The sequence below is a fragment of the Haemaphysalis longicornis genome, unplaced genomic scaffold (genome assembly GCF_048455015.1).
Source record: "Haemaphysalis longicornis isolate Haplotype H1 unplaced genomic scaffold, Haemaphysalis longicornis Haplotype H1 scaffold_10, whole genome shotgun sequence".
Taxonomy (NCBI): Eukaryota; Metazoa; Arthropoda; class Arachnida; order Ixodida; family Ixodidae; genus Haemaphysalis; species Haemaphysalis longicornis.
This window is the reverse complement of record NW_027526204.1, coordinates 78819827-78843799: the sequence shown is the minus strand read 5'-3', so window position 1 is coordinate 78843799 and position 23973 is coordinate 78819827. Positions and strand designations below refer to the sequence as shown.

At 45.8% G+C, this 23973-nt stretch overlaps 1 protein-coding gene across 5 annotated transcripts; it reads right to left on the bottom strand.

Moving 5' to 3' along the window:
• Positions 1 to 567: 567 nt before the first annotated feature.
• LOC144158817 (uncharacterized) lies at positions 568 to 23972 on the bottom strand. Of its 5 annotated transcripts, none has more exons than XM_077689971.1 (5): positions 23718 to 23972; positions 11088 to 11251; positions 10963 to 11022; positions 8282 to 8423; positions 568 to 2848 (listed from the first exon to the last, which is right to left on the bottom strand). In XM_077689971.1, exons 2-5 carry the CDS (start codon positions 11170 to 11172, stop codon positions 1807 to 1809), a joined length of 1329 nt encoding a protein of 442 aa, XP_077546097.1. In that variant the 5' UTR covers positions 11173 to 11251; positions 23718 to 23972; the 3' UTR covers positions 568 to 1806. The 5 variants fall into 5 exon arrangements, 4 of the variants coding, with proteins under 4 accessions (XP_077546097.1, XP_077546096.1, XP_077546099.1 ...); XM_077689970.1 differs by lacking the exon at positions 23718 to 23972 and adding an exon at positions 23495 to 23684; XR_013320182.1 differs by lacking the exons at positions 568 to 2848; positions 23718 to 23972 and having other exon boundaries at positions 8298 to 8423; positions 10925 to 11022; positions 11088 to 11126.
• Between the last annotated feature and the right edge of the window lies 1 nt (position 23973).

The window sequence follows — 23973 nt, the reverse complement described above, 5'->3', positions numbered from 1 at the left end:
GAGGGCGGCACACACTGCTATGGCGTCATCTCCCAGTGCGTCGCCATGGCCCAGCATGTCTGACTGCCTTCCCCTCCCACTTTTGCCACATGCCACGGTTGAGGAGCGTTGTGTCCTCCCCCACACACTTTTGCCAATTGCTCCTCCTCCATTCATGGCTCATTCGAACCACGTAATGTTTGCACGGGGAGGTTCAAACACGATTTGCAACAGCAAGCTCCACGGCGGTGATGCACTGCGAGCTAACAGCAGATTAGCGCACGCCGCAGTGCATTCACTGATCACGCAATGATTTCCCTAGATGCAACAGCTATGCGCCGTGACCGAGCAGACTGCAGTTCGCACTGTGCACAAATTTCACGTTAGGGAGTATAGTAATCATCAGCTGCTTTTTTACTTTAGCAAACAGAAAAACACTTGAGCACTGTATTTTAGTCACAAAAAACAAAAAAGGGCTTTGTGCACGAGCCTTGGGCTCATGCGCGAGGTGCAATTAACAAAAGGCCCCAACAGATGGAACTCCACCCTTCGAATGCGCGAAAATTCAAGTTACTCGGGGAGACCTCCACTGCGTTTATCATGGGATGAGCACGAAGGGAGGGGTAGAGTGCAAGATATTGGCGAGGGAGAGAACAGAGACAATTACGGGGCAGGGGCGGCAGAAAACAATCATCTTTCGACGACATTTGCAGTGAGATGATACGTGACCAATTTCTTTTTTGTTTGTCGGTGGCACACAGAAAACGATGACCGTAAAGCACCAACAAACTTACCTAACTGGTCTCCACTATCATGTTAGAAATGCTGGGTGTGCTGGTTGAGAAAAGCATTTGACACATTGCAAAGAGCTCCAGAAGTATGCAGTATCTTTGAGGGCACTCCAGTAATAAGTTCACGAGGGATATTCCCTCAGATGTGTTTGGGATTCAAATCATCTTTATTTTCGGTGGACAGTAGCCGAAACTTCCCGGGGACACCTCAAGCAGATAGAACAGATGAAGAGCTTCGAACTGTGGCACAACCTTTAAAAATGTGTACATTGTTCAGAACAAAAGTAACTATGTGCAGCACTATTCAGCTACCAACAGTCATTGCATTTACAAGCTTTGCTGCAACAAAGAAAAAAATGCGCAAAAATTTGCATATATTCATATCACTAGGTCGAAATAGTATTTTTCTCGCCCATTTTATACCCACTTTTTAAAAGAACAGTGAGATCACAACAGCTGATATGCACCGTCCTGCTGGCTGACATAGCATGTGTCTACATAGGTGACGCAAGCCTATTATTTACCAAACTGAGCAGGTTTGCGAGAAATAAACTTTGCTTGCACAAATACAAAAAGAACATCAAACACAGAATGGGCTAACATAAGTCTTGTGCACAGTGACAGCATCAAGCTGCCACACTAGTGTGGAATAACTGCAACAGTTTCTGGGACATCCACAAAGGCCACCAAGTGTTTACTTTTCTGCTGAACCTTAGAGGCAGAGTAAGGTTCTAGGCTTCGACTTAGTGAAATTAAAAATAATATGGGTTAAACTGTGAAAAGCAGGTGCAAATAAGCCTTCAAAAAATGCATTTATGTCCCTCTTTTATTCGGAAACTGTCCAATCAGAAGCCACACGCATGGGACTTCTTGTTGCATTTTCCTTCACAAGTCACGTTTGCAATATGAGCGAACAGGAATTTCATGTTGCACAATACTTACAACCATCAAGAAAAGTGTGTGCCAACGTGAACCACTCGCCACTGTATTTTGTCCTAGAAATAGCCTTTTTTTAGGAACAGTACCTTTCACGTTTTCACATGTTTATCTTTTTACCAATGTGTAACTTCTCATGACGTTTTAGGGATGACTTAGTTCTAAATTTTTTTGGACAGTTAGAGCACACATAGGGTCTTTCACCTGTGTGCAACCTTACGTGAGCAACGAGGCCCGACCTATGATTGAATCTCTTCTTACAGCTACTGCAAACATGGGGGTTTTCGAGGCTGTGCAACCATCCATGCTTAGCCAGACCTTGCTCGGTATCAAACGTTTTCTGACAAACCACACAGCTATAGGCCTTTTGACTGCAGTTCACCCTCCCATGCTTGATAAGGTGTGCTTTTCGTGAAAAGCCTTTGTTACAGATGGTGCACGTGTACGGCCTTATGTCGGTGTGCAATCTTTCATGGTCGACCAAGGAGGTTTTGCGAGTGAATATTTTTTGACATACCGTGCAGACATAAGGACTTTTGCTAGTATGTGTTATTTCATGCCTAATAAGACGGTCCTCCTCAACAAACCCTTTCCGGCAGATCTTACAGACATGGGGTTTTATGCCAGAGTGAGTTTTCTCATGGCACGCCAAATGGGACCTCTCGGCAAAGCTTCTGGCACACACGCTGCAATCATACGGCTTTTGGACATGCAGTTTCTCATGTCTGACCAATGCCCCCTTTGCAGTGAAACCTTTCCCACACACACTGCAGGGATATGGCCGGTCCCCAGAATGCAATTTTTGGTGCTGCAAAAGCCGCGCTTTCACAGCAAAGCCTTTCTGACAAACGCTGCAGACATGAGGTCTTTCGCCCGTGTGGAACCTCATGTGCCTCGCCAAAAGGCATCTGTGAAGAAACCTCATTGGACATAGGCTACACATGTGGGGCTTTACGTCACTGTGCGTTTTCATGTGGGCAGCCAAGCAGTGCTTTTTACGGAAGACTTTCTTGCAAACACTGCAGACGTGCGGCATCTTGTTGGCGTGCATTTCCCCATGAGAAGTCTGAAGATTGTGTTCTTGACATGAGAGGCAGGAATTCCCTCTGAACTGGATTGCCTCACTGTCGTTGGAAGACTTCCTGAGCAGACAGAATAAAATAAGATGAAGAGGAACTGATTAAGAACAATGTAAGAAGCAAGCTGAATGACAACTGTTGCAGCAAGTTGTCTGGCAAATAAATATCAAATGTCTAAGCAGGCACTCACAGCACTCACAACAACAAAGGGATACAAGGCTGCTGACAGAAGTGTAATGAAATGACAGTCATGACTTATTTACAAATATTTTTCAGTAAACTTCTCCTGTGGATTCAAACGATGGTTACAGAGAAAGGGGGTGGATGTAGGCATAGACAAACAGGAGGAAGAAAACACCCAACTAGTGTGCATGCAGCCCACCAGAACCTGCCAGCTACATCGCTGCTCAAACACGGACACATCAGAGGAGAAAGTTCAACATGCTACCATTCTAATCCAAATCAAGGTAGGAGACCACAAGTTTTTGTAGGGGTCTCCTACTCTGATAATAATAATGTAAGATAGCATTATAATCAGACAAGAAAATGAAGACAACCAAACAAGCATAAAAATTAGAGCCAACTCAACATCTAATCATTAACACTACTTACACGATTGAAGTTGACCTAATTTTTTAAATAAACAATCTCAAGGGGGCAGTGAACTCTCAACTGAATTTTGCCTAGTTTACTGTTTAAATTTAATGTGCACACACGGTATTCCTGGTAGTGTCAAAGTTGATGGAAGGGCAGCTGTACCAATCGTCGATGGCACCAACAATCGGAATAGTAGCGCACGTGGGGAATATCGACAGTGGATAGGACAGCTGACACCACTCGCGCTTTTCTCTGCGGCTTTTTGTTTGGGCTGTGTCTTCAGTGCTGTCAGACGGTACTACAAGTGGTCCGCTAAAGTGACATCCACCGGCATTTTGACGGAAAAATGCCAAGTCTCGCAGTACATAGCCTTCCATTAATGAAACGCAATGTAACCTAATCTAACATAGCCTAACCAAGTGAAAAAAAAAAATTTAACACACCGAAAACCAAACTAAGCCCCCCAAATTGTAAATAAAACAAAAGATCTCAAAAACAAAAGATGGCAAGATCCAGACTTGAACCATCGCCTTTTGTTGCAAGTGAAGACAACCTCTACACCACAACAATACGGTCTGGCTCATGTCAGCCCTCATAAAGGAGTTCTGACACCAAAAATTTATGTTCCTTTTTTATTGATTTTATCAATGCTTAACGGCCTGGCAAACCTGGAACAGCACTTTAAATACTTGAGCATGCGATAATTACATTGAATGGCCTGAAAACCGTCCGATTTGGTGTCTTGCACTTCCAGACTGGAAGGCGCGTCTGACAGAATCACGGAATGACCTCACCAATTTTTGCGGACGTCAAAATACCGCAAAGGCCAGAGGAGGCGTTTCGACCGCCCTGCCACCGGAGCTGAGCGGATGAGCTGACTGAAGGCGTTAGGTCTAGCACTGCGGCGGAAATTTCACGACTGCTTTCAATAAAAGACCTGATGGCGGCTTCTGTTGCGATTTTGGCCTAATTATCGGCTCCTTTCCTGCGTGTCCAACTTTATTTTTGGCAAGAGTGTCTTTCTGGGCAGCGGTTATGCCTGTAGCTCTGGCTACGTGTATCACTTCGTGAACGTGCCAGCGTCCTATCGCCGCTCGCCAGGCTACGCGTGTGAAGTGACGTCACGAGTTTCTGATGAGCGTTGGAGGCAGACGGTTACATCACTTCTTTTCCGTCCTCTAAAGTGATGTCATGCTGATGTCCATTTGCTGCACACCGCTCCACGTGCTGTTCCGTCGGCGCAATAAATCAGATCAAATTAAAGTATGTTCCACGCGTCGCAGGCTGCTCAGATTTCAGCAAGGTTAAAGTATGTTCCACGCGTCGCAGGCTGCTCAGATTTCAGCAAGGGTATTCTGTTGAGTTAAGGAAGCGAACTGTGTAATACTATTAACACCAAAAATTGGTTTCAGTACCCGTTTGAGCATGTCGTCAGATGGCACTCTAGCCATGGCTGTAGCGCTGAGCTAGAGTCAGCACTTTAGCCGCTGCGTTTTGTTTGACTGATTTGATCTTACTGCCGGCCAAGTTTTTCTTTCAATTTTCGTGCGTTTTTTTTGAAGGGAGGGGTCTGAGAAGCTCACTCACAGCAACACTCAAAAGGGCTGCTATTCTTTAAATTGATGGAACCAAATGTGCACCTGGCCAAAAGATTAACACTTTAAAATGGCTGGTGCAGGCGTAGCAGCTATTACGAGGCAAAATGTTCAGCTGTGACAGCAAACAAAGGTTTCCACAGGCTTTCCAGAACAGGAGGGCAGGCTCATGTATGGCACTAAAATTTGTGATCAGACCATGCCAATGACCCAATGACGTTCAACATGGCCATACAAGTCCAGTTCTTCACTTCAAAAGTGGAGCTACCAAGGAATTAAGCAGGTACACCCAGCAGCATCACATCCCTCATCAGATCAGCACTGCTGACAAAGCTCGCGTTCATTTCAACGCGACGAGCAATACAGTGGTGGGCATGAAGGGAGATTGCGAAGTGAAGCTCCTCACAACCAACAATGAAAAGCTTCGGTTTACTCTCATGCTCAGAACACAGTACAAAACTCTGCTTGTACATTGTCTTCAAGAAAAAAAGACGATGGCATCGAAAGCATTTCCCAAAGATGGTCATGGGTCAACAAGGGAGGCTACATGACGGATGAGCTCCAGAAGCAACACTGGCAATGCCTGGTGTGGCTTCTGAAGCTGGGAACAATCTTAAAGACCAAATCCTCAGCCCCGACATGTTGGACTACTCTGAGGACACCTCACAGCTAAGGTGAATCCTCTCGAGAGGGCATGCTCATGATTCGCGAAAGCGTGATGGAGAAACAGTAACCTTTCAGTTTTGAACTAAAGAAGAGTTAATAAGGGGGTTTGCACCACTGTGACTACAAGTGGCTGGTGGCGGAAGGCCGCAGACTTACGCGAACTAGCATGTAAACTGCAGCCATGATGGCTGCGTGCCGTTGGATGCTTTCGGTACGGGCGGCTGCTCCATGCAATGTAGTGGTGCAGTCATTTGAAAAGTGCAAGGTTTCTCTAGGCAAATGCACTGTGGGACCACGGCAGCAGTGACATTCAGTACGAGTGGCTGAGCGTCAGCGAGACACCCTATTTCAAGCCATGCTGAAGCTGGAGTTGAGCCTATGTTGGACCGCGAGGCGAACTTTTACGAGACTCGGGCCCTAGCATCAACGGGCCAGAAGTGAAGCCTTCGCCAGACTCGATGTTTCACTTTTGCAGGGCAAGAGGCTGGGCCGCAACGAATGCAAAGCCTAGTCCCAGTGGACCCTGGTTTCCTGTTACGGCTAAACCAGTACCTCACGAGGCCTACATCTTTGTGCCGCAATGCGACAGTGTTGCACCACCTTCACCATGCATTGGAGACTCACCGTGACCACTGAATGACATGATCTATGCTGTGCCGCCACATTAAAACTAGGCTGTGTACATTGATGTAATGTTATGCATTGCAATTCTTTCCACCCCATATCACTGGCACACGCTCCTGCAGTGTGCAGTATGTGTGTGTTGTCTTCCGTGTTCCGTCCACAGTTAAATGCGTGTTGTCTCAGCTGCAGTACTCTCGATCTGTCTCATCCACACCGCTTAAGTGCAGCTTCAATCTGTTGGTCACCCATTCAGCAGTCACACCACAGTCTCCTGGCGACAGAATAGGCTACACTCAAGAGAGAGTTCGTCCAGACGATGAAGGGCTGTAATCACTGGGGTGACTCCAGCTGATAAACAAGCACACTCTATCACCAGTTCTCCCCCTTTCTGCACTTTTCGAGACGGTGACAATTTTGTAGGCTTGAACAGCTGCCATTTTATTGCCAGGATTAACAGCTTCTTTACAATACAGAAAAGATATTTACAGAAGGCAAGCAGAAGGCAAGGTTGCAGGGGGCGGCAGAAAGTTAGATGGGCAGATGAGATCAAGAAGTTTGCAGGGAATAATTGGTCGCAGTTAACACAGGACTGGGGTAATTCGAGATTAATGGGAGAGGCCTTTGCCCTCCAGAGGGCGTAGATATGGTGATGATGATGATGATGAATAAAAAGATGTACAGAAAAAATCTGAAACCATAAACCAGAAGTGAAGATTTGAGCATGCATTGCTTAATATAGTTATAAAACTTCAACATCTGTACCTCTTCTAAAAAGTGAAAGTACTTGTAAGGGTCCAATCACAGCTGAATGGATTTATTCTTACAGCAGAGCTCTACCTTCAGCTGCAGTATGCATCCCCCACATCCGTTCCCAGGAGTACCCTGGCTAAGAAATGTCTGTATACAGAAAAACGGGTGGGGAGAGGCCACAGAAGAGGGTGAAGAGAGTGTGGCATCACCCCGTAGCACAAGGTAGTATTCCATAGCACAAGTTGAAACTCAGCAGTACCGAGGTGGCTATCCATGCCAGTAAAACGCAGATGAAGAGCGAAAAAATGCAGCGAAATGAGTGAACAGACAAGCAGCAAAATTTTCTATCGTCATCAATTTTCTTGTTACACAGTAGCAGGAACGAGCAGTGGCGCAATGCCTAGGAGACAGACTGAAGCTTTTTTAAAGGGTTAATGTGGACTGAAAAGCAAAGTGTCTCAAGTAGCAAGATTACAAAGCCAACACAAGACAAAGCCAAGACAACACGAAGCAGAAGTAAGGTGCCTCAGCTGTTCAGCTGGACGTTCTTGCCTTTGCATTCACAACCCGGGAGAAGTGCGTAGGTGCCCCTCGACTTCTCGGTTTGTGAACGTGTGCAACCCAATGAAACAAACAGTTTACTATGTAACCGCCATCCTGTCAATGGTTCGGCCCAACAGTTTATCTTGTACTAAGGAAAATTACAAAAATGTGGCTATATTTATGCAGTTTACATGCTTACACAATCCTATTTATTTTATGAAATGACACATAGGTGTCAAACAAAATTTTGCGACTAAAAATCTTTCGGAAATGCCATAGAAAATCCCATGCTCTTCAGTAATCCAAAGCCCTGTCTACTAGCAAAAGTCTTAAACTGTTGCACAAACAAAAAAAAGGCATACTACACACTGGTTCTCACATTTTTGGTACAAGATTGAAATAGTGTCATTCTTCCACCCTGCGTGAAAAAAAATTTTTTTTCGGCAATGTTTGCAAGTTAGAGCACACCATGTCCTGTACATCAAGAAGGTGCGTCATGAGAGGCTTGTAAATTGCTTTGCTGCCGGCATGCCGTCGTGCACTCAATAATACTGAGTGCGACTGTGCGGAGCCACCTACTGCCATTAAAATCGCACTCGTCTTTAACTGACCTTTTAACTGTGCTGTCTTGTAATGCTCAACTACGATTTTCACGGTATTCTTGCCTGACTGCACTCAACAGTTTACGTCATTGAAACAACAGCATTGCAACATGACTCACCCTGTATTGCTACACTGTACACGACAGGAGCAGGTGGAATTCCCTCTCCGTCGCCCCAAAGCTTCTACTGTGTTGTCCATATCTTGTGAAGCAGAGAATCTTTTGGAGGAGGCACGTGCCTGGGTATAGTCCATTCCAGAGACTGAAAAAAAAGTGAATGGGCACCGCAGCTAAAGTAAACAGCTGCAAGCTCAGTCCTCAGCCAGGCTCAAGTGCTAAAAGTTGCTAAACACGCAGTCTGAGCACCCAATTGGTAGCCTGACATACAGCAACTTGATCTCATGCCATCGCCATTTTTTAAGCCTGCTTTGCACCATTGCTGTGCAAAGCGAAGGGCACCTTCTATGGCAGCCGCAAGGACTAACACTATGAAAACACCTTAGTCGTCACCGTCATAGGCTCACCAGGCAGTGCTGTACTGCACTGTGACAGTTGCCACGCTGAGCCAACATACCAGACTTTCATGCGTATAATTCGACTCTACATACAATCCAAATAGCCATGTTGCATCACCACAGGAAAACAAAAAATATCTCAGTGCATTTCCTGTACTATTGACTGTGTAATGCAACATAATGCGAATGGTACGAGCACCCGTAATAAAGGTAGGGTTGCACCAGTTCAAGACTGAACAGTAAAGCTTCGTATTATTCATGCTTCTGACAATCAGCCAGCTAGACTAGAGCAGATGCAGAAGCTGACGAAACATGCACCAGACTGGGAGCCGCATTGTGGTGAAGTAGCATTTCGGGCCAAATCTGCATATTACCTGCACCTCAACTTCACTCTTCTGATTAGTCAACTATTGCCATTGATTGGATGCATGAAAATACGGTAGTTTTTAATACGCAGATTTTTGGCAGAGCTTCATAACACAGCGGCAAGTAGGCCTTTTTGTTCTAGGTGTAGAATCACCCTAAGTTTATTTCAACAGTAGTCTACCAGAATACCTTAATTCCTGTCAATATTGACCCTAGTGAGGACAGCGCGGTCGTAGCCCAACTGAAAGGTCAATGGTCTGAGGGACACTGTACGGGCAGAGATTCACCAAAACAACAGACCGCATCATCGAATCACCAACTTCGAGAATAGGTAGACTTAAAACCCTGCATGAATTTCTTAACAAAACACTGGCTTCATAATCAAGCTTTGCCGACATGTCAATCCGAGATACACCAGACTGAAAGCTGTGAAAAAGATTACGAGTCAGAGAAATACTTGTACATTATTTTATGCATGAGGTGGTTCCTTATTTAAAGGACATAGAAAATTAGCTTGGTTCATACAGAGATCACGCAGAAAGTCACCAAGGACAATCTTTCACGGAGATTTTTGGCAACCACTTCGGAAGTCACACCCGTCCAAACAGGTCACTCAAAACGAAAATGACACCAACAGAAACCATTGCCAACCAACTGAAAGCTGTAGCCATGCCGCATGTGCGGAGCCGTTGTCTCAGAGTGATTGCATGTGGACTAAAATTGAAAAACAAGAACTCTCATCAGAAGTTCCTGAACTAACACCTAAATGACAGTCTGTTAAAATGCCTCTGATCTAAAACAGACATGCCAAGAACACCGACTCAAATTTCGACAAGAAACGCAACATCCGGCCTTCCAGTAATGGGATTGTAAGGCGAAAGACGAGAGCCGCAACTACAGATTTCAGTAGACTGCGAACCCAATCACCCTGGCAAAAAGCAAGTGGGCATTTGATGGTCCAAAGGTGAACTCTGCCATGGAAGGGTCAGTCAAGGCACGAACAAACCCGGTCAAACAGAAATAGTGAAGCACCTCAACCTGGAATATCTCACTGTTGCACACCTTCCTCTCATCACTTTTCTATTAAATCTTTGTTGCCTGCCCTAACCAAGAGAGTAACTAGACAGGGACATCGGTCTTTGAAGCACAGCTGGAGAAGAAAGCAATCTGAAACTGACCGGCTAACAAAATTTAACAAGACAGTGGGAAGAATCGTTTCATATTTTTTATCTGTTTCCTCCGCAATCATTCTCTGCATATTTGCGTAAGCATCATTGTGGGTGGGAAGACGTTGCGGAAAAGGACAAAGTTGCCACGCCAAGGGCACAATCACCATCACTAGGGTAGAAAAAGAAGAGGTCATAAAAAGAGCACTTTCAGTAGAGCCATGGTACCTGGTCCTGTTCCTCAACACTTCCTGCAGCGTTATGCGCAAACCAAGTAAGGAAACTGGACTGTATAGTCCCTGTAGTGCCCGAATCATTTTTTTTCTTCTTTCCTATGTGTCGTACTTCTGTCCTGTTTCGTTCATTGTTTCCTTGTTACTTATGCCCTGTGGCAAAATGACGCAATAAAAAAAATTAAGGGTATACGGGAGGTCATAGTGAAGCACAGGCAGGACGTGGAGGGTGCAGCTACAAACTCCTGGCGACATTGTACACAAACGTTCACCTTCTTAGCCACTACACCAATGAGGTCTGGTCTGCCCATCCCCCACACCAGAAGCAGCACATCTGGCCCAATTTTAGTCCCACACACAGACAAACATCCTCTCATGTCTTTAGCATATAGTCTTGTGCAAAACTGAACACAAATCTTCCAAAAGTGACGTGTAGTGAAGACACCTTTCAATTTCCTTTCAAATGCGGTGGTTGCTGCATACCGAAATGCTCGCGTGAGAATGAAATGGTATATCCTAACCTGGAAATTCTCCTGTTTGGGAGCTTGCACTGGCAAGGCACGAAAGACCGCAATTGGTACCTGAAAAGAAAATCCCCAGTCAGCAATGCACACAGACAAATAGTGAAATAGTACAAATGTGGTACCTATAGTAGCAGTGGTAATGCTAGCCTGTGTCTCCTGGCTGCGGGATGCAATCCCATAGGGTGCTACGTTTGCAAATGCCGCCATGATGCTGCCCTTTGTCACCGACGATGTTGCTGCACACAGCACGCTTGCGGCTGCTAGTGCCGCACCAGTGAAGTGTTTCCTGGAAGCAGAAGACAAACAGCAACAGGTATTAAGCCATTCAATCATACTTAGGCTGAGAAGACGGAAGACGGGCATAGTCATGAAATACATCAAGACAGTCACAAAAAGTAAAGATGACCACAAAAAGAGTCATAAAGACATATCACTAAGCATGTGGTGTCAGCACAGACAGGGGAAAAATGAACTATAGTACAGCACAAATAATAGACGCACATATATTATGGGGTTTAATACATCGGAGCTACACCAGGGCTATAAGGTGCAGCGTAGTGGAGGGCTTTGGATTAATTTTGACCAATTGGGGATCTCTACCAAGCGCTGAAACCTCGACACACAGCATTTTAGCTTTTCGCCTGCATCTGAGAAGCAGCCACCGCAGTCTGGATTGAACCCACATCCTTGGGTAAAGCAGCGCAACGCTTTAGCCACTGCGGCGGGTGAAAAAAAGGAAGACACGTGATATGCCGTGCTTGCACAGCAGGGGAGCGCCCCATCGCGCGATTTCATCCGTGCTGTTTCTGTACTTCAAGGAATGATCTGTGAGGTGCCCGTGTCTTCATCTATGGACTGAACGCCAGCAGTAGGGCCTACCTCATCAACGCCTGAATCTGCGACCCAGAAACTGCTGTCGCCTCAATAGCAAAGCCTGCATTATACCGGCACAACCCGTTTCAACAGTTGCGTCATTTTGTTTCTTTCCACTTTGAATGGATCTAGGACTGCTCTGCAAAGGGTACTCAGTAATTAATTTGTTGCGAGTTACCGCCGAATTCGTAAATGTGACTTAAACCGGGCGATTCATAGACCCTCCGTGTCCTCAACGCTACTTGAGGCGACCTTGGCTCGCAGAAAAAACGAGCCAAATTTTAAGTCGCGGCCGTAGCTAGCTTGAAGATGACTTCGGCGCAGTGTTCCAACAAGATGACAAACAGGTCGGATGTAATGCAGCAGCTGTCTGCATTCGAGTTCACGTGCTGAGCTACGGATTTGGTTTTTGGCAGCATTTATGAACTGCCGAAAATTCCGCGTCCACTTCTTGGTGACTGCTTGAATCCGATGGAGTTGTACGACGAGGTGCAGTTCCTGTTGCGGTACAGGTTCACGAAGGCGACCGTGCGTGAGCTGCTGTGCATGCTTCCCCTGGCAGAAAACACGGACAAGCGTGGGCAACCGCTCATCCCGATACTTTTACGCCCACGGGACTTTCCAAGTTGTCACCGACGACCTGATAAAAGTCGCAACCAACAGTGTGCCGCACTGTAAACAAGGTGACTGGCCTTATCGCAAGGCACCTGTTCCGGAAGATGGTGCACTTCCCCAAAGCAGAGGAGTACGGGGAAGTTATGCACGCCTTCTACATGATTGGAGGTTTTCCTGGCGTCACTGGGTGCATCGACTGCACCCACGTCAGAATCAAGAGCCCTGGCGGAGACACTGCTGAGGTGTTTCGCAATAGGAAAGGAGTCTTCTCCAACGTTCAGGTAAGCCAGATTTACAGCTTTCACTAACACGCGAAACAGGGTCGGTGGCACACGAACATTTTTTACGTAGCTGTGTTGTGTGCTTTTGTATTTAAATGAGGGAAAATTGGCCTGAACTGCCTAAGGAACTTTATTTTCCTCACCTTCTGTACTTGTAACCTCACTAGCAGTTACCATGACAAGAGTGCATTCGTCACCGAGTACTATCCTTTTACTTTAAGGCTTATAATTTACTTCTATGTTGTGATTCTTCCTGTACTAAACCTGATTACAACATATAGTCGTGGTGCTCCAATTCTTTTCAGGTTTGGGTATGGTATTGTGCAGACATGTTCACATTACCCGAAAAGTAATCAGTTACTGTTCACGTTACTTTGACCATCAAATGCACAACTGTTTTCTATTATGGTTCATTGTTTCCTTTTTACTTTTTAGTAGTCAATTCACTGAAGCAGTAGCTGCCTCGAAGTTTTCATCGGTTATGTTTCTCCGCTTCCGCTCGGCCCGTGATGAATGCATCGGTTTTTTTCATGCCTTTTGTATTACCTGCAATTTGATCGCCTGGTTTCAATATCGATGACTAATGTCTTTTCATCTGCACCACCTAAACTATTTGTTCGTCTCGGCCTTTGTTACCATGACGTTAACCAGATGCCTTCTTTGTGTGGGCGCCCGTGCTTGACTTGCGATAATCCTGGCTGTCGCTGTCTCGGGCAGTGCGCCAGAACTTGAGCAAAGTGAATGCTATGACAAGAGGCCGTGATGACCGTGGCATCATTCATAATAGAAATGACGCCCCGAAGCACAAGAATGTAGACAACGGCGCTGCTGTTTTAGAGGCAAACATAAGCGCAAAGTGCCTATAGATGCATGCAGAAGTTAAGATAAAAACAAGACCGTTTAAGCGGAATTGTGCAAGTTACTCCGCAGAAGTAATGAGATACCGTTACTTGGCCGTAAAAGGAACTAAATACATTACCCGTTTTTTAAAAGTACCTAAATATGTTACTTGTTACTGAAATTAGTAACTAGGTAGAAGTAACTCGTTCCTTGTAACACGTTAAGTGCATGGCTGGTAGTCACAACCATGTTGAGTAAAAAGGGTTAATCACTGCTTTCAAGTAACCACAACCTTTATTTGGGCAGCATATTTTACTTCCACGAGTTTGTTTCATGTAGGCTGTCACAGGCCCCAACCTGGAGTCTTTCAACGTTGCACGGTGGCCTGGGTCTGTGCATGACAGCCGGATATTTGACAATTCCTGTGTACGGGTGCTCTATGAGGAGAACAGGGTGCCAGGAGTGCTGCTGAGGGATGCAGGCTATGCATGCCAGCCTTTCCTCATGACGCCCCTAGTGGATCCTGGCTGTGTCAACACACCTGAAGGCAGGCAAGTGATTGGCATGGTGCTGTGCATGTTCACTGACACAAAGCTTCCGCGCATTGCATTACCAACTGGTAGCAAGCGATTTCGAAATGATGAGGTGGAAATGTCAGCAACAACTTGAGTTTGTTTCATAAAGCACGTTTATTTGTTCCATACTTCCAGCCGCCTTTTGGCAACATTTATATACAAACCATGGATGCATGCAGAGCGAAAAATAACAAAACGAGACACAGAATGCAGGCAACCACAATTCTTTTGTGGCTATAGACAGAAAAAGAACTACAACAAGCTCGGCCATTGATGAGGAGGTTTTACAATCGTGATTGAGTGTAAAAGTGGAAACTGCTATTTCACAAAAAAACATGAAAAAAGAAAACAGCAAGCACAACTGTGAGCTAGCATTCATAAATAAAAAGTTACGTCAGTGTCTATAAGTGCTCTAACTAGCCCCTAAAAACAATACTACACATCTGTAAGGGCGAGTTATTCAGACAAGACAGCGAAAGAAATGAAAAAGAATAGGAGCAAAAACGCATGAAAAGCAAGGCCAATATTTCGAAGTGTAATATTCAATGCAGAAACAGTGTGCATGATGACACACTGTTATGCAAAACCATGAAACTAGAAATAAAAAGAAGAGGGGGACAACAAACTTCACTGCTAGAGTTGCAGGCACACAGGGATGCTTAAGACTTGAGTAAACCAACTGCCAGCCTTTATATTACAACTATTTGACACACAACCAAAAGAAATACCACATTAAAACTTTCCTCGGCAGTGGGCTACAGCTGCACAGATGCATAGAATTTTTGTTTTGATGGTTGAAAAAGAGTGAGGAGAGAACCTAGCCTCTTGATAGATTCTGCCAGCCATTCACCTGCTGAAACTAGCGGGAGCTAAACAATAAACATATTCTATTCACTTGGTTCATGGAGATTCAGGGAGCCAAAATTAGCAGTGATCAAAAAAGTGTGCCTGCAATGCAGTGAATGGAGAATTTTAACAAAACAGAAAAACAAAGTAAGAAGAAACAGCCCTTTGGCACAAGCAGCACATAGGAAGCATAACTGAAAGGTCTGCTGTCGTGCATTATTACCCTCCCCTCCTCTTTCCCCTTAAACTTGGCTTGGCTACCAAGTACGTCGACAGGTGCAAGGAAAAACGCTCATAAAGGACAGCGGGCTCTTTTCAGTGTGGGAATACAAGCCGTTTGGGGTGATTTTCAAATATAGCCCTTCAAAATTTTATACATCAACAAAGACATTTCCTGGTTACTAGACTGCATATCCAAGTTAGCAGTTCCTCCATGGTATACGGTGAGCAAATGTGACTACTATCTATACCACCAAATAAAAAGGAACATTCCAATGCATCCCTTCTTTACAGGTACAACAAGGCCCAGATAAAGACCCGGAACTCTGTTGACCGGGCTTTTGGAGTTTGGAAGAAGCGCTTCCCCTGCCTTGACATGAAGTTCCAGCATAAGCCCGTCCCAGCTGCATGCATCATCATTGCCTGTGCAGCATTGCACAATTTGGGGCTTGCCAGGGAGGAGCCATAACTGCCGGCTTCCCGAGTGCCGGTCTTGGACGCCAACCGTCGAACTGGGCAGCCGCGGCATCTGCCAGCAGTCACTGGAAGAGACTCCCAGCTGGGTGCCCAAGAACGACACCTCCTCATTCAGAGGAGCTTCTCACAATTGACTGAATGAGAGTGGCGTTTTCCATAGCTTGATCCTCCCAAGTTGAGCATTTTTTGGGAAGGGGGGGGGGGGGGGGGGGGGGGCGGAGGACTGTGTTAAAGCTGCACCACGCCCACCCACGTGCACCTTTTAAGACCAAAAAATGAAGGAAGCTCACACTAATGTGCAAGACTTGAAGGTAGCAAAGCTGTGGGCAACAGTAGCGAGTTTCCTCTTTTTCACCTCAGAGCATTGTTTAAGCCTCGCCGCTGTACGAGGGACCAAAGCTGGATGTTCGGCTTCCTCCATCGCACACTGTTTTGCGCCGCATGTGGCCTTCCATCGAGGCGTGCGCTTATCGGTAGCGTAGTGTAGCTTGCACTACAAAAAAAAAAGAACTATAATGAAACCGTAAGGCTGAACATTCCAGTTTTAAACATCTTCCAGTGCCTTCTGCAGCCGCGCCTCTTCCACTTTCATCCTTAGCTCACAAAGTTTTGCTTGGCACTGCTCTTGCTGCAGCCTAGCCTCTTCTACTTTTGTCTGCACCCCGAACATCTTTTCTTGGTGCTGCCTTTGCTGCTCTAGCAGCTGTATTTCAAGATGTAGTTTCTCAGTTTTAAGGGCCAGCGTGGCATCGTGGTCCTCCTGCAAAAGCTTTATGCAGAGGTCATGCTCATGCTTAATTAGGGCCATACGCAAGTCGTTTTCGGTGCCCAGGTGCTGATGGAGGAGGGCCAATCGGACTCTTGGTGGCCTGCTACAGTCCTTGGAAGATGCCGTGGCACCCTGAGGAGGTAGCGCGGCAGCATCTCCCCCTGTGGGAGCATACAGCTCGTCCGCCTCCGCTCCACCCGAGAATGGCACTGCGAGGTCATCACCAGTTGGGTGGCCGTGCTCGTCTTGATCCGCTTGATCCACCTGCTGCTCCTCTGCAACAGGAAGAAAAATTGTAACCGAAAAATTCCAGGAAGCTTACATTCACGTGCAACACTTGAATGGCAAAGCTGTTGTAGGTGGGCATTGCTGCACACATAGTGAAGTTTCAGTATCATTGTTTAGTTGTGGGGCTAGTAATCGTAGTCATATGCATCGAAAAGGTTGTCATCTTCTTCGCTGCGAGTGGTGGATGCAAAGCCATCCTCAGCATTGTACACTTCCACCAGCTCTTCGTCATCAACTCGAGGCAGCGGTGCCGGGATCTGCTAGTCTCCTCGGGAAGGAGTAGCACACTTGTAGGCATGCCTCCAATTATATTCAGCAGTAGCGCTGCAGTTTTTTTTTTTTTACATGCGTGGCATTGCTTGACAACAGTGCTGGAGTTTCTTTTTTCTTTCTTTTTTTTTCCCCTTGAAAGCCACTGTGTGTCCTGGGACGCTCGGCGGTTGCCACAAGGCTTACGCTCACGAGCGCTTGGCATTTTCTTGGTATTTCTTCCCGCAACGGCAAAGTTGCAGCTTGTACAACCGATCCACCGTTAAAAAATATCCATAACTGAACGCTATTTTATTTGCGGCTACAGGCCATGGTGCTGCCAGTACGGCACCTAAAAGTGTCTACCAAATGTTTTGCATTTGGATGCAGCGATAGTAAAGCATTCAAGCTATGCTCTGAAATTGGTGGCACTTCCTTTTTTGTGGGTCTTTGCCTGAGTTGAGTTGACATGGAAGCCCATTTGATGTTTTCTTTGTGTGTATGTGTGTGTGCGTGTGTGATATGTATAAGATTTCCAGTTTCTTCCTTAAAGACATTTCATTATTGCATGACTTAGGTTTTGTGACTTCTTGCTCCGAGGTGGGAGGCTACACCTTTCCTCCCAAATGTGTACGTATTTAATCATGCAGGAACTTGCACTGCATGTATCCTTACCACATTTTGATCACACGAAATTACCAGGTGTGGATAAGGCTACAATAAATGTACTCGCATCTAAAGCTAGGTGTTGGTGACATACTGCTGTTGCTGATTACACCTGTGATGGCAAATCATGCAGAACAGTGTTCCTGGACACTTTTTGTTGGTGTTCCAATTTAATATGTCGCAAAATATAATCACTGTATACAGCTATTACTGCCACAGGTTTTGTAGGTCTACCAGGCCCCTTTTGGTGTTGTAAAATGTAATAATTGTATACAGAAACGACAGTTTTGGTAGAACATGTTTGGTAGAACCACATTCAAGGAAGCATTTACACCACATAACACCTACCCAGTGTGTATCCCCATTCGCATGCTTGTATCTCAGCAGTGACACCATTTGTTTAGAGTGACAGTTGTATCACTCCGCGTACAAACCCAGAAAACACCTCCTTCCTCGCAGTGTCAATCTGACTTTCAAGCGCAGCAAAGGTCTGGCCAGCACCTCGTTGGCTGCACTCAATGAAGGCGTTCCATTGCTCATTTGCACATTTAGCGAGCAAGCTGTGCTTTTGCGCAAGAACTTCATTTAGCCAAGTGTAACCACGACAAATTTTTTCTAAAACAAGCTGCCTCACATAAAAAAATTGCGGAAACAGCTATCGCTTCTCCACATGACATAAAATCAGTGAACATAACACTTGCTTTGTGTTCTTTACTTGCTGGTTCTAAACACTAGTAGAACTGGGCTAAGAAAATGGTGTTTTATTCCACCGTATCGTATTTGTTATGAACTAAGGCACTTTTTAAAAGGGAGAAAGTGCATGCTTGATATCACGTTGTTAAAGTAAATTAATTTTACATTAACCTGCTTCTCACACCAATGCACAAGTTGAACTTGACTAGATGCAGGCACAATGTAACCACCCAGGTGACATGCTATCACTTCACAGAAAGGGGGGCATCTATTTAAAGCATGCAGAACTGGGCTCTAGTCTTGCTATTCAAGTAATGTCAAAGCTAATTAATACCAGAAACACAGCTCACTGTGTAAAAGTAAGACCAGTGAGAAAACAGCTTAAATTTATTCCAGCTGATCAACATGCAACACTATACGTATTAAGGCAAAATTGTGGACACGAGAATTCAATTTATGAAACAGCATGACCATTACCCGACCCGTGAATACAAGGGCACTTCTGCCCCGCCGCGGTGGCTCAGTGGCTAAGGCGTTGCGCTACTGAGCACGAGGTCGCGGGTTCGATTCCCGGCCGCGGCGGCCGCTTTTCTGATGGAGGCGAAAAGCAAAAACGCCCGTGTGTACGAGATTTCGGCGCACGTTAAAGATCCCCAGGTGGTCAAAATTAATCCGGAGCCCTCCACTACGGCGCGCCTCATCGCCTGCGTTGCGTCGGCGCGTTAAACCCTACAATCATCATCATCAAGGGTACTTCTGGCACAGCATGCGAGAGTGAGAGAGGTTCGAGGGCAGTCTGCGTCTGGGATAATATAGAGATAACTGCAAAAGAACAAAATTTTATGCATGCAGCGTCCCCATTAATCTAATAGAACTGCGTGTTATAGCCAAGGTGCAGCTTCAGCGTGTGAAATTTCCAACATGAACAGTAAAAACGTATAATCCAAGACGTGTCAGCAGTACTATACCAGCGTAGGAACACGAGGGCTCTTCTTCGCCGGTGATCATGCGTTGCACGATCTGAACCACTGGTTGGCTCAGTACCGGTGGCAAGTACGGCGCGAGGTCCGAGTCCTCGCCGTTGTCGAGAGTTGTTGCCATATGCCCGGCCACCCCTCCAACCCGCTAGGACGTCGGAGTCATGACCGCTTTCTCCTTTCCTCCACCTGAAAAAATGACAGCGTATAATAAAAGCACCACGACGAAGTACTTCACCTGGTATTTGCAATATGAATAATTTGGGCAAAGCTGTTTCCACACAAAGGCATGACAAAATGATTGACATGAGTTCAGTGCGAAGCATCAGCTAGCAAAATGTGGCTAAATCGCACAGAGCCTGCTGAGTTTAGCAGTTGAGTGTTAGGTAGTATCACGGACAATAAAAAAAATCACTGTGAAACTGCTGCGTTTCTTTCCTCCTCTTTTTAGCAGCTCGGGCCGACTCCAGAAAAAGATTTGCTTGCTACCCGAGCTCCACAAAAGCTTCGTACCTTATGGGCTATCGTTTGTTATAGCCATTTCAGTTACAAATAAAAAAGAACACTAGTGTGATCAACTGAACAGACTGTTTTACTGTCAGCCGTACAACGAAGTGGTTCTACCAAAACGAGAAATTACAGAAAGCAACAGGCGCGCATTCGAACTTATCGCATTCGTTCAACTTTTTTTTTTTTCAACCTCCGGCGTACAATGCCTGGGCTGATTCATCGCGAGAGCACGCAAGCAACCTGAGTCTATGGTAGTTTTGCATACGGAACGGTGCGTGCAGGCATATGTCCTAGGCTTTAAATTTTCTGCCTCGTTGACTCTAGAAGGGGTATGCAATCTATACAGCTTTATTCCTTCCTGTAATAGAAAAAAAAAAAACAGACCGCTGTCGCAGAAGGTATGGGCTATCACGTGTATGTAGCGGTGAAACGGCGATATTCACGCATGCAGCGGTGAAAACGTGCTCCTACCCAAGCACGTTAAATGCCTGTGAGCGCTCATATATTTGCTCATCTGCACACAATAAAGCATGCAGCCTCCTCGAAAAAAAAAAACAAGAGCAAAACTCTGGCACATCTCACACGCATAAATGCTGTTCGAGGAAACGCTTACCTGTCTTGAAGCAACCCCTTCTTTCTTCTCCTTTCTCCTCCTTCCACTTCTGTTTGATATTCCCCCAGCCTTTTTTTAGCTGTTGTGCATCTCGGGGATAAACGCCTTGGACTGCGTTATACATGTCGGCAACTTTCTTCCACGTCTCGTTCTTGCGAGCCGTGGAAGAGACATCTGATTTCTTACATTCCAGTATATGTTTATACTTGTCCACCAAGTCTATGAGGAGGTCCTCTCGTGGCGTGAAACGCGGCGCCGCAGACTTTTTCGCGTCAGCCATGGCTACAAAACCAGCGGTGCCAAAAACTACCTTCCACTTCAGTGCCAACACACCGAAAGAGAAGCATGAAATAAGTCCAGGCTATCCGGGCGATCGGTACAAGGCTTCAAATGGATTCGAACAGATTGTATAGGTTTGCTTGGCCTACGTACTGTTTATATACCTTCAACTGACTGTCATTTTTGAGATTTGGCTTAATAATATAAAATTTTTTAAAATCAAGCTAAACTAAAGCCAGGGCGAACGTTTACGAAGTGCGATGGTCGTTCCAAGGTGCGTTCCAAGCCGCTCTCAGTCTGGGCGGCGACTTCGCTAGGAGCGAAGCAAGACCGGTTTAAGTCACAGTTACAAATTCGGCGGTTAGCGTCTACTGAGAATGAGTTCCGAGTAGTCATCCACTTTACTTTTCCTTCACATCTTCGTTCTTCAGAAACACATACAGTAATCCCTTGTTATAACAAAATCGCTTTCCTCGAAAGATTGCTTTATTCGAAATTTCTTCTAGTCCCAACGCAAATGCATGCATTTTAGACCGCATTACTCGAAGCGCACGAAGAGCTTAACCCGCTTAGAGCGAAGTGGCGAGTGGAGGCGTCGCCAAATGGCGGCGACTCAGCGGCAAGTCAGACTGTCAACATGGCGGGTCAATGCAAGCTAGTGTTTCCCCGGCGATTTTCTCAAGCTGGTCATGCTCGATTCCCCCCATCTAACTTTAGACAAACGTCCAGATGCGGGTACGGCCATTTGCTTCTAGACATTGGTCAATGGCGTGGATGCGACCACGCGTGAATGTGCTGCTGAGCACGAGGTCGCGGGTTCGATTCCCAGCCGCGGCGGCCGCTTTTCTGATGGAGGCAAAAAGCAAAAACGCCTGTGTGTACGAGATTTCAGCGCGTGCTCAAATTTATTAGGGAGCCCTCCACTACGGCGTGCCTCATCGCCTGCATTACGTAGGCGCATTAAACCCCACAATCAGAATCAGACGGTGCGCGAACACCGACACTCGAACCATAGAATTAGCAGTGTCGTCGACAACCGGGCGCCGAAAAACTCTTGTGTTGCAAACTTCATGGCTGCACACCTCGAGAAAAACATTGCCCAGTGATCATACAAAGCCCCTAGTGCAAAACCAGTCAGTTTTCAAGATTGCTCTGTGTACCCACAATGAGCGGTCATTCTTTTTTTTTTAGCTCAACAAGCACAACCTCAGACTCAAGCCTGCACGCCCCCCTGAGAAGTGGCCACTTCCACTGCAGCTTTTATGTGCAGCGACCACAGCGTCATGCAATTTAACAAAACTTGTTGGGGGGCTAGTTGTCCAAGATACTTAAATATGTTTAAAGCGCTTGTCCCATCTCCTTTCTTGTGTACCATCTTTGGTTTTTGCGATAAACATATTTAAGCGCCATGCAATGTTTGGCCAAATTGGAGCAGGTGTTGTTCAGCCCGGCAAGACCTTAAAACAGCCAAACTTCACTGCCTCGTTTGCACATGAGTAATGTTTTGCTTCACTGAATAAATTGTGCTGTGATTCCAAGCAGCTGTGGCGCAATTAAAGCTCAAATGCTTTAGCTTTTCTCGAGTGGTTGCTTATATCGAAATACCGCTTATAAGCCGTCCCGCTGACTTAGTTAGAGGGATTACTGTACGTTGTAACCTGTTTCTCTGCTCATAAAGCGTGCAGATCAAAAGCACGTCATACAATTTGCTCAGCTCATTTATGTTAATCTTTCTCTCCTTTTTTTAAGGCCAACTCGCTGTTGACTTAGCAAATTTCAAGAAAGATTTCATACGACGAAATCATATGAAACACTTGCAACTGTGCAGAGATTCGAAAAATGTAAATCGGATAAAACTCAACTGGTAGAAAAAATTAAGCACATACACAAACACGAAAAAAAAACAGAAGCGACCGCTCGGAGCACCACGCAGAAATTGCAAAGCATCTTTTGCTCAATGCACTGACATAACTTTCTTGAAGTCAGCGTTCACACTTCATAATAAGGGTTGCTTTCTTGTAGCAAACCAACCCGTTTTATTAGATCTTCATTGAGCTCCAGACTGGTGACTGCGCGGCTCCAGTTTCCGCCGCAGTATAGGTTTTGGTGACATGTTGAACGTAGTAAATTGAGCGCATCATCCCTCCCTAGCTTGTTTTTTTGGAATTACATAGACTGGCGCTAAGTACAAAAAGGTTAGAGCACGACATTAAGGTTGCTTTAAAATTTACATTTCGCATAATTTATCTGCAATGACACTTAACTGCTAGTACAGCATTTTATTCTTGTGGCGAAACAGGCTGATTCACTGAAAATACTCAGCTAATACTCAACTAAATTTCACAGCTGTACTCGTAGGTCGAGAATGCGTCTTGTTTGTTTCTTCTCTCTTTTTTTCGCAAGGTTACACGCCCTTCTAAGTAACAAAGACGTTTTTTGCACTTGCTCCCGACCCCACTGCAGTGATTCTGGCTAGTCACTGAGCGGTAGCGGTTCGACCGATTGAGTACAAATTACTGCAGACTGCCCCCACAACTCAACTCACCCATTGGCAGACTTTCGCCTTGGTTAATTTTTATACGACTGGCCCAACTGATAGTGATACAAGCAAGCGCGGGAAAAGGATGGTTGCCATGATATCCAATGAAGCCAACTTAACACAAAACGGAGCGCCCAAGCCGCCCGATACGTGGACGGAAGTTTCGTCGGACCCAGGTGAAGAAACCCAACGGGCACGACGAATTATAAGGTGGACGAACCTTTTCAGGAGCAAGTCAGGGCTGGGTTCCCCAGCGATTTCACGGAGAGACACAATGCGGAGTCCGCGCACGCATTCGCGAACCGCTTTGTCGGACCGCGTCCGTTTCGGCACTCTTCGCCGGCGTCATTGCAAAGCAGAGCGACTAAGCGAGAATGCGAACAGTTTATAAAAGGAAAGCTTTTGTGCAGTAAAAAAAAAAGAATAAAGAAAAGGAGGCGTACCTGGTGATCGCGTAGGAACTTTCTTCAGCGCCGCAAATGGTAACGAAGCCACGAAGCCAGCTAGAAACGAACGTCGATTCGATGCGCCTTTTCTGACTTTTCCCGCGAATTCTTTAGAGAACATTGCAGCAGGCCGCACCGGCGTTCCGCGACGGCCCTCGCAGTTGCCAAATAAACAAATAAAACAAAGGAAAAAGAAAAGAAACACGGCGTTTTGACGTCCCCCCTCCCCCCGTTTTGTTGCTTCGTTACTAAT